At 40.0% G+C, this 11,189-nt stretch overlaps 1 protein-coding gene across 2 annotated transcripts in view; it reads right to left on the bottom strand.

The window, feature by feature from the left end:
- Positions 1-2,431: 2,431 nt before the first annotated feature.
- STAG1 (STAG1 cohesin complex component) overlaps positions 2,432-11,189 on the bottom strand; it is a 202,655-nt gene continuing 193,897 nt past the window's right edge. Inside the window, exons 30-34 of one of the 2 annotated variants that reach the window (XM_075507567.1) lie at positions 10,056-10,227; positions 7,665-7,775; positions 6,609-6,723; positions 4,772-4,852; positions 2,433-4,676 (exon numbers count right to left, since the gene is read on the bottom strand). In XM_075507567.1, the coding sequence (XP_075363682.1) occupies positions 4,653-4,676; positions 4,772-4,852; positions 6,609-6,723; positions 7,665-7,775; positions 10,056-10,227 (503 nt within the window). In that variant the 3' untranslated portion in view covers positions 2,433-4,652. Of the gene's footprint in view, positions 4,677-4,771; positions 4,853-6,608; positions 6,724-7,664; positions 7,776-10,055; positions 10,228-11,189 lie in introns of both variants that reach the window. The other variant, XM_075507568.1, reaches the window with a different exon arrangement.

Raw genomic sequence — 11,189 nt, 5'->3', positions numbered from 1 at the left:
CACTGCTAAGAAGTCAGACCCCTGTGGAGTTCAAGTCTAGCTCTGGGGCCACCTCTGGAGCCTGACTCTTTCTTGCTGCACCACAGACTCACAGAGAGAAAAATCTCGAGCCTGATCTCACACTAACCTTTTCTGTTCCTCTGCTAGGCTGTCCCGAGTTGCAACTTACATGTGCTGGCTGCAGCAACACGGGGTCTCAGGTTGGTACCAATGACCTGCAGGTTGTAGGCACAGGTGGGATAGAGAAGACAGAGCCAGCCTCCTCTTGAAGGACAAGAGACAATGCACCCAAATTGGAAAAAGGGCAATTCTGGTGGGACATAAAAATTCTTCTCCCTGATATGGGTAGCTTTTCTCCCTCAGCAGAGGGTTGAAATAGAGCCCTCCAGAGGCTCCTTCCAGCCTAATTTTTTCTATGATTATTTGCCAGACTTGCAAGGAACCACTGCAGTAGGTGTTACTACTGATCAGCCCTGGGCCCTATGCTCATTCTGCTCATTAGAAGCTGCATTTTAGCTACAGCCCCAGAAGGCAGTGAGTAATGGCTACTGTCATGTTTAGCACTACTGCAAACAGCTGCCAAGCACGTGAAGTCCTGTAATGACCTGTCTGTTGTAAGTAACCTCAGTAATTAATGGCACTATATTATAAGACAGAGAACTACCCTACCTGCACACTGCAGCTGCTTCTGTTCGCTCCCCACGCGTGTGCCTCAAGTGGAAGAAAGATAAGATGGCGACTTTCCAGGTAGCAGCTCTGCCCAGGTAGGTGCAGCCGGTGCCCTAGTGAGTACAGCCATGGAGCTTGGAGCCTGTACCTGGGGCAGGGGGGAAATAACCCGCAAAAGGCAACAACTAAAAATCATCTGAAAACACAGTACAGAAGGAGCATTTCAAGTGTGAGTCCCAGCTCCACACGTGTTTGTAATGGCTAGAGGCAATGCATTCAGGTTACAGATATACTGTCTGTCCTGGCTGCAAACACATTTAAGCTAGCTGCCTGGTACCTGGTTGTATCTCAGCAGAAACACACTCTCTGAGCAGGTGCCTGTATGTACTGCCCCAGGGAATGGAGCTGGCTGCAACAACAAGGGAAGGTAAACTGAAATGTTATGTTGGGGGTCATTGCCATGAAGTGAGTTCTTAGTTAATTGTGAGAAAAGGTGTAGTCAGAGTTTGTAAGGACCAAGGGATTTTTCAAAGGTAATTAGTAGCTGAGAGAGTGGCTGGTGGCTGTCCCAAGTTTAGAGGCGAAAGCTGTATGAACTGATATGCACGTAGTTTCTTCAGCCAGAGTCAGGAGGAGACACTAAGTGAGAAACCCAGTTGCATTGTCACAAAGAAAACGGTACAACCTTTCTTAATTATTTCCTAACCTCATTAATTCTATAGACTTCATTCTCTCTTCTATCCCTTGCCAGCACAAGAATTTGGCTTTTATATCCTCTTGATTTCCAAGCAGTCAGTTGCTCTACCAGCACAACGCTTTGGAAACACACTGGAAAGCTGCTCTGGCCATGCTACACAAGATTCTCTTGAATTCCAGTCACCTGCAGAAACAACAGATATAAAATAAAATCCTTTCAACAGAGAGCAGCTCTTGAACTTAGAAGCATGACAAGTTACTTACTGTGTTCCACAGTGCATCAGGAGTTGAGCATAACCTACAAGCAGTTGGAGATTTAGCGTTTGGGCTGTGTCTCAGGAGTAGTCCTAGAATGCAGTTCAGACCTTGAATCCCATCCCTGCTCCTCACCTGCTCCATTTGTTACTTTTTCCGACTCAGATGATTTTTCTTTAAGAAGTGGGCCAGATGATAAATAAGTCAGTTTTCTTTAGCGCTACAGAGATGAAATCATTTATGGGTTGGACAAAAATAGCACCTTTCTCTCTGAGACATGGGAATAACAAGAGGACATTTCTTTTCAGGAATCCGTAAAACTTCATTTAGCCCAGGTGGTTGGTAGACCTTCCAAGCCTTTACCACCTCCATTTCTTCCCATGTGGTCCAGTTCACTTCAGATGTACAGGGCAGGAGAGTGAAATTTTTCTCAAAAGTTGTGACAGTTCAAACAATTACAGGTTTTAACAATGTCTCTCTCCCAACTTGTGTGATGACTTACCAGATTTACAGCAATCTCACAATAAAACCCCCCAGATCAACCAAAACCACACCACAGTGGAGGAGGAGGAAAAAAAAAAAAAAGAAAAGACCAGGCAGGGTTTTCCTTTGCTCTGAGGCTGAATGGGTAAGGTAGCTGTACAGAATCTGGTTGTGAAGCCTGGACTACGTGAGAACTACCTTTCAGTATTTCCTTTGGCTACTAGTAAATGGGATGACAAGATGTGATGGTCCAAACAAGCATTTAAAAGAAAGTTATAGTGAAGAGGGTGCTCATCATACTCATGATTTTGAATAGTTTATTAAATGAAAGGTGAAGCATCAGTTTTAAATTGTACAAAAGGAAAAAAAACCTCATATTGTAAATGTACAATTTACAGAATTACTAGCAAAACCAATCAAGGAGACACTCATAATACAAAAACCTATTGACTGCAAACTGAACTGGAAACCCATTGCAGGTACCGTGATAATAAATGTTTGTTATACAGTATTCTACAATGTTAAATTAGGAATCAGTTTTCCACACAGAGGACTGTGAAGCACAAGGTTCGTCTGAGACTATGACTCAAACCAGGCAGCATTTATTATGCTACTATGCTCACAGAATTATTGTGATGACAATTTAATGCAGCCATTCCTGCCCACCCCTGTTACTTTTGGGGTGGACAGAAGAGGAAGGGAGGTAATGTTATTTTATAGAGTTCCAGCTACTTCTCAGGTTTTATACATTACCCAACCAACATCTGAGGAATGGCTGAATTACCTCGTCAAACATTTTTGGCAACCATGTCTGAGAACTGCGCATGTTGTAAGAAACAAACCTCAGCTGAGTGAAATGCTGGTTTGTTTTTAAAATTAGATTCTTTTCCCTCCCAGCAAGTAAGCACTGGGCATTAATGTTGTTTTGTTTTTCAGTAAGCTCGTAACAGAAAAAAGCTCCATGATTATTTTGCAGTTGCTAAAAAAAGCACCTCTAAAAACTGCTGTGCTCCAAGTGGGTCAATCCGCTTTGTATCTCAAATGCTAATACTAGAATGCAGAAAGGAAGATTAACGTTTTGGGGCTGATTCTTAGAGATACTAGAGTCAGTGCAAGTTGTGGATGGCCAGCACCTCTGATATCAGGCCAGTTTTAACTAAGTAGCAGCTACTAGGCAGAGTCATAAAATCGAAGCATAAAGAAATTCCAAATTATTGAAGACATTGAAAAATCTCTTATTACAATGATTTAGCTGAGAATGTTTGGGGTTTTTTGGTTTTTTTTTGACGTTTTTAACTTTTTTGAAAAATCATATTTTTTTCCAAAGAATTACTCTTAATATGCACAGTTAACACTGAAAATGTAGCTGTATTCCATTGTAAGCTTAAGAACTTCACCATCTAAGCACAAATTTCTATGCAGCACATACAGTACTTCTAACTGGCAAAATTAATTTACAAAAATAGCGCAAAAGGGTATTTACGGCATGGAAAGTAGACTTTTTTTATGGTACAGTTAAAATTGCTTTTAGTATGCTAAAGTGATTCCTTTCCCCCACCCTTGAATTATTTTTTTTTAATAGGAAAGTTGCTGTTTATGTACCTTGGGGTTGGCAGGGCTTGAAGTAGGTAGTAAAAACAGCAAAGTGATTACTTGAGAACCATTTGTGTGTTTTACTGAGAATACTTTATTTGCTGGTATAAGTTGCTAAAAATGCACAGAGCAAGTACCAATAGAAAATTTACTGTTTTTGTGTCCCCATGTGCTATATAAAATGAATGTTACACAGCATCTGTTGGAAAAGTGGCTTCATGGACATCTCTTACTTTATGTCCCATTATAAATAAAAATAAATCTTCTCAAGAGTATAAAATCTGGGTTTATCATATCAGAATCTGAAATTTTTTGGCAGAGATGCACGTCATTAGAATTCTAACCTCTTCTATAAGAGTGTTCTTCTCAATGCCTATGAGAGGATATAAGCGTACCATAATGTTAATCAAATCCAGTGTGTTCAAAAACACTTTTCTGTAGCCAGAATGACCTGCTTATAGCATCATTGCTAGTCAATGGCTGATAGGCATAGGTTTAATAAAAATGGCTAGCTTTTAAAACATAAAAAGGCAAATGTTAAAACTGTTTTAAATTGTACAGCAGAAAAATAAAGTTAAAAAGTTCTGTTTTCACTCAATGTTGTTTTCAGAAAACATATGTAGAACAGTGTTTATTTCGACAGCTGTCTTAACAATTTAAAACTTCCTCCTCATCCAGAAAAAAAAAAAAATCTGTATTAGGACAGTCAAGAACAGGGATACAAATGATTTTTTAGGTCAGCCCTTCTGAGGTGACTGGATTGGCCAACATTCCTTTGTGTCATTAAGAAGTTCCTCTTCTTTCTGTCACTACAAAAAGGGATTGACCTCAATCATTTGGTTAAAAATCAAACCGTATCACATCAAAAATGTGGTTTTCATACAAGCTATCACAGTATATAGGCCTCTAGCTCTAAACAATAGAGTTCCAAATTTGTAAAATGTCTTCACCAGACTTCAGAACATAGGCATTCCAAATCCCTAGAAAAATGATTTAAAAGACAGGAATTAATTAGGTGTAATGATAATCAAAAAGAACCTCAGATAAACAGCAAACAATACTAGTAAAGCCTTACTGAATCATCCTCAATGATAGCTGCGGAGTCAAAGAAGTCTGGCCTCAGTTCAGCCCGTTCTCGCCGGTTTCTTGAAGGTGGCTAAAAAGAGGAGTCGGCCATTTTAGAACATTGCATCAGTTACCGGGGTATAAAGGATTCATGTGGCTCTAAAGCTGATGGGTCTAAAGCTGATGGGTACTAACATGGTTACCTGTTCCTTTACAAGGCTTCATAAAAGCTCTGATACAAATGTAGGCCCTGACATAGGAGAATACTTCTTAAATTCACATTTTATTTAAGGAATGGGGTAAAAGCTGATGGATTCTAAAGGAAGTTTAAGTCTGTGCTCATAGCTAAGGACTTGCTTCAAGCTCTTGCTGGCTTAACCATGTTCTTGTATTAGGACTGTGGGCCAGACTGCATAAAAACTGTCTTTTAACTGTCTTTATGCTTTTAAGTTTATGGTGAAACTTCAGCTCTGACATGGTCCCAAAATGGATTTAGAAAAGAAAGGTACTTAAGACTTCATGATATTTCTGAGGATTAAGCCCTTTGTGTTGTCCTTCCCTAGGAGCGTAAGAGTAAATGTGAGCTTCACTGGCTTGATCAATTCCTTCATTTCCTTGCCTTGGATTACCAGTAAAAGATTTTACTTACTTGATAATCATCTGAATGCTAGTAATAACCTCAGTATTCAGCAGGAGCAACTGAATTATTGCCTAAATCTTCTTTCCAAGACATTACAGCCCAGTCCTAAAGTAACCTATGCCTTATTGTTTGGATATGAAAGGAGAAATAGGAAAGCATAAAAACGGTGACATGCATAATGCAGACTGATCCTTTTTCCCATTTTACAAGGAAAATATTCATTCTGAGCAGAGAGGCAAGTAAGGTTATAACCTCTACAAAGGAAATCCTGCCTGTAGTCAGTACATTACCATGAAAGGACCTGAGCTTGCCGTCTGATGATATGACCTGTTTGGGGGCAATTCCACTGTAAGGTATTGCCTCACGCCCACCCACTACTGCCTGCTCTCCCTTCTGCTGTGCCAGCACAACTCTGTGTATGGCTGTAAACTAACCAGACCTTGATTAAGGATCCCCTATCCACCCCACCTCCTGGAAATCAAACAAACCAGGAAACAGAAAAAGAGAAACAACTTGGCTGTATCAGTTTGACCACAGTGTGGCTGCAGAAAGAGCCGTGTCAGCAAAAGAGTTAGCGATGGCTGTGACAACGGCGTAGGGAAGGCAACAACACCTAGAATACCTTTAGATGATACTGATTCCAAACTCTTTATAATGCCAACTAACAACCGGAATCAAACATTGTTACTGGATTTTAGAGAGTCTACTTGTACTTCCTGAGGCCGAGCAGGCAGCTTTGTGCAATATTCAATCAGATGGGGTGTGCTGGTCTCGCCTCTATCCCTAAGGACCAGCACTCCTTCTGCCCTTGGCTGACTGCAGGGCGAGTCAGACCAGCTCCTTCTTTAGCACTCATCGAGGAGGGCTGCACTGATACATCTGATAGGCTATAAATCATAACCTGATTCTCACAGGTTGACAAGTCCCAGGTGCATGATGGTGCTTCAGGCACTTGCTACTGCCAGAGTCCAGAATATTAGAGAGGAAGAGTGCTAAGCAACGCTCCTTGTCTTTCTATGAAAAAAATCAATTGGGCCCGAGTCTGCAGTTGTAGGTTCCAGGGAGTATTCGGATCATTTCTGCTCTTTAATGTTCAGACAACAGGAAATCATGCTCAAAATTTTGAAGTTTTTTGTTTGCGCTTCTAAAATTCCTTTTAAATTATCTTTCATCCATTTTAAACTTGCTATTAATAAGATTTACTGACCAGATCAATGACCATTGTGTCCTCAAATTCTTCGTTCATATCCTCTAGCTGACCTCGTGAGGACATCATTACATCTTCAAAGATGGGCTCAGCGTCATCTTCCATTAGACCTCGTCTGATTAAATAAAGAGAAAGAAAAAGTAATTTCCAGGCATTTAAATTTCCCAACCATGATCTTTGTCACTAAAAAGAATGCACAGATCCTATCCTTTAATGCCTTCACATAAAACCTTATGCTGAGAATAAAGCCAGCATGCTTTCTGTAATATTAACTGGAAGAAAATCTTACATAAAAACAAACCTAGCACTTGCAGAGGCTAAAGCAGGAAGTCCCATGTATTATCATTACAAACAACAATTAAATTTGTCCCTAACAAGAAAAGGACAATAACCTCACTGTGTTTGCTTGCCCTTTTCCAAAAAGGAGTTACACTGTTTGCCAGGATCAATGGTAAATCCCTGGGAATCCAGCAGTGAATCCAAGACCAGTTTCTAACACTGTAAGGACTTGATCTCACTAGAGACTCTGGCCCCCATCCTGAAAGATGTGCTGAAAGACTTGGTTGGATCGGCACCAGAGCACGTAGCACCTTGTACAACAGAACGCTTCGCATTCGCCCACGTGTGTTCCCTCCATTAGCTGCTCAGTAGGACACCTTGGCAAAAGATGACGTAGATGAAAGAAGCGTAAACAGGTTCACGGGTAGACTGGACAACAACTTGGAAGAGTTCATGGGGAATTACTTAACAGACAAATCATGGAACCCCCCCTGAAATGGAAACAGTCGAAGGCTGGGAGAGAATAATGGAGTTGTGCCATGTCTGTCTGCCCTGTTCACTAGGCACCTTGCTTATGGCCACGGTTAGAGGCAGAACGCTGGGCTAGAGGGTCACATGGCCCGGTGTCCATTACAACATTACAAAGCTGTTACTCTGCCTTCATTAACAAGAGTTACAGAAATTATTGGCAACAACACAGAAAAGGTAACATTTAAAATGCGTCATTGTCATCTAAAATGGTTCTGATCTGGAGATGAGGATGCTCTGAACACTTACACTGCATGCCTTACACCAGTTCTCCCTTTCATGTAGTTCATTCCTGTCCTGTCCTTTCGATTTAAATCTTCTAGCTTCTGTTGGCCCAACCAAGATATCTGCATCTGGGGACTAACAAACATAAAGCAGCATTATGACTGAGAACACTAACAATTTTGAGTTGGCTATTTTTAGACAATATCTATCTCCTCAAGTTTTGCGTCTGGCCATACTTCAGATTAAGATATTTAAATCACATCCATCACTGTACACATCTTCTGGATTCCCTTCCACAACTTGTCTCCTCTCACTGTATGTGCACAAAAAAAATTTCCATTAATTGTTGTAATAAAAACCGCTACATAAAATGCTAACATTACTCATTCATTAGTGTGACATGCATCTGAAGTGGGAGCACTTCTAAAATTCATTTTATTAAATCCTACTTCACTATCTCAGATCAGGCAAAATATGAGCAAGAATAGATCCAAATTAATCACTGACACACTTTTTAAAACAAAAATGTCACACAACATGAAAAACAAATTGCTTTTAAATATATACCCTAATCAACTTAAGCATTCAATAACTTATCCACATGTAAATACCTTAAAGGCTGTACTTTTAATACCATCTAAATCCAGTAGTAGACAGCAATGCATTTGATATGATTTGTGTATCGCAGCACAAGGAAATAGTAGTAAACTAAGCGCAGCTCTTCAAGAGCAACACCAGTTTTTATTTTATTATGCAGTCTTGTACCCTAATAAGATTGACATAATAAACTGGGATAACCCTTGTGAAAAAACATAGAACAAAATATTCCTGTGGATGTGATTAACCCCATTAGTTCAGCAACTGAGTGCTCTATATTTAATTTACATTTTAGCTCTCCTAAGCTGACCTGTAGGAAATGTGTGCAGCAGCTAACTCCAGGCTGAAAGGATTCTCCACCGTCAGTTCACACTGTGAACTTCTATGTGGAGTCCAGCTCTTTGAAAGGAACAGAGAGGAGAGCAATGCTATCTGCCTTTGCTCAACAGTTCTCTCCTCGCAGCATTCATCTGAGATAGGAGAAACAGACGTTCAAGCCCAGGGTGAAGAGCCTGGTTCAACTCCCGCCCCCTGCCCCCAATAGGGGAAGGTTCTCCCACAGCTTAAGGCAGTGCCTGCTCATCAGGGTCAGGAGTAAAAGGCAGTGACTGGAAGCTGTCCCACTTTCCATAACTAACTAAATGTTCACAGAGAGAGGTTTAACTTAGTGATAGGCGAGATCAGAGAGGGTCAGGAAGAAAGTTCTGCTTTCAGTTATGCTTTCAAAAAAGTACGTTTCTTTAGAAGTTGCTCAGATTTTTTGAGAACCTATGGTCACAAATTGGCAAACATTAATAGCTTACATGTACAACATGGTGGTATACATATCCCCTTGTCATTTGAGTCTGGAGAACATTTTACCTTCCCAGGCAAAATGACCATTATTAACTATTTCTATTTAGAAAATAATACAATTAAAGAATGCAGGATGAAGCAGTAAACTTTAGGATTGAACAGGGTGAGTGCACGTTCAGGAAGAATCGGGAAGCTGGGGAGTGTGTATCCAGAAAAACACGATGGACAAAAGCTGGAGGGAAACCAAGAGGCATAATCTGGCTATTTTGTACTATACAACATGGGTAGAAACCTGATTCATCTGGCCAGCATAATATGACTTTTTTATACAGATAAATCAGATCAGTAAATTTGGCTATAAAAGTTATAAAATAGTCTCCAAACCAGATAGTGTTATTCTGTATCTTCAAATTAATAGAAATATCACATAATCGCATTCTCTGCAGACTTCTCTATTCGTAAACAAACTACTGACAGATAATAACCAATATTTTTTCCCCTCTAAATGGAGGTGATAAAATGGGAGTTGAGTGACAAAAAGTATATATAATTCAGGGCAAAATAAAATTGCCGGCAGACAATTATCCCAGAAACAGGAATTACTAGCTCAGCAGCTAGAATTGGATTGAAGAGTTAACTTAAAAGAAATCAGTTAGGATGCCTGGAGAACCTTAACTGTACTATGACATAGGGCAGAGGGAAAGAAAAGAGAACATCTAACAGATCTTTAGAGAAACAGTTCAATCCAGCCTGGGGCCACAAACACTAGGAAGATTTAACCATAATTGCATGGTTATGCTTATGAAATAATTTTAACATAAGGAATTTCTACCATCATTTCATTACGACATATTTTTCCCGGGAACTGAAAATAATCGAAGTATTGCTGAGCTATAGCCAAGACATTTCCAGTTGGTTTTGCAAATAAATGCTGCATTTATGGAGCCGCAGACTATCTGTGTAAATAATATGCAACTCCTTTGCCTGGCTCACTGTATTTGAAACCGAAATTCCAACACTTACTTGTGTAAAAAATCTTGTTCAGATCCCTGCTCCGACTCGTGCTCCTGGATCTGCTCTCCCATTTGTCTAGTGTTCTCTCTCAAGACAGTTGAGGTGAGCTGTGGTGCTTGCAGCGTCCCTGGAGTATGTATGTTTTCATTCCTGTTCAGCCATGAGCCTTCTAGACTCTCATCTAGAAAACGAACATTTAAAATTACTGACACAGTTCTGATAATATGTAGTGCAGTATTATTGCCTTCAGGATTTGTTCAGCCAACTCACTGAACAAATACCTTGCATTAGTAATGAGAGCCTTCCATCTACTGACACGCTTCAATACAGTTAATTTTAGTTGCAGCACCTTCTCCAAATTTCATTTTCAACAGTTTAGTGTCTTTTAAAACAAGTATGCCTGTAAGAGATCAACTGGGTAAATACTCAAAATGATAAAGTTTTCAGCTCTAATTTTATTTTGTGTTCTTTTGAGGAAGGATTATTACCAGCTATTCCCAGCAATTTAAAGTAGAAATATTTAACGAACAAACAAAAAAAACCCATTGTAAACAAATATTGTACTGCAGCACTAACTAAATTGTCATGTCTTGCACACATAACAAAGATAATTCCCAACTACTGAGTTTACAATCTAAATATAAGACTGTTAATCTCAAAGGCATGAGATGAAAGATGAGGGTGGAGGATAAAACCCAAAATCTGGTCAGCATAGATCTTTAGAAACTTCCGTAAGATCAATTTCAGTGGAGTACAGAGGGGGCATTTTAAGTAAGAGAAGTGGTCTGGCTGGTGTGAACTCTAGATAGTGATTTCAGACAGTGTCCTTAGAGATCAGAGCAGCTGGGCGGAATGGAGATAGGAAGCTTATTGAAGGTACAAGTGCAATGCTGTGCTCATATTGTGCAGGGAGCAAACCAGAGAGGAAGGAAGAGGGGGGACTTGAGGAGAATGTGATAGAGCAGACAAGTGCGTAGGCAAGAGACGTGTAGAAAAAAAAAATGTAAGTTGCTGGAGCAAGTGAAAGACAGGGGAGATGACAAGAGAGGAGAAGACAAGATCACAGATTTACTAACAGGAAGAAATGCGTGGTGAGAAAGTAGATGGGGATCTCAATGGATTTTTAAATTTTTCCTACACCTT

The sequence above is a fragment of the Mycteria americana genome, chromosome 7 (genome assembly GCF_035582795.1).
Source record: "Mycteria americana isolate JAX WOST 10 ecotype Jacksonville Zoo and Gardens chromosome 7, USCA_MyAme_1.0, whole genome shotgun sequence".
NCBI classification, from domain to species: domain Eukaryota; kingdom Metazoa; phylum Chordata; class Aves; order Ciconiiformes; family Ciconiidae; genus Mycteria; species Mycteria americana.
Note: the sequence above shows the minus strand (reverse complement) of the source record. Positions and strands in the feature narration are given on the sequence as shown.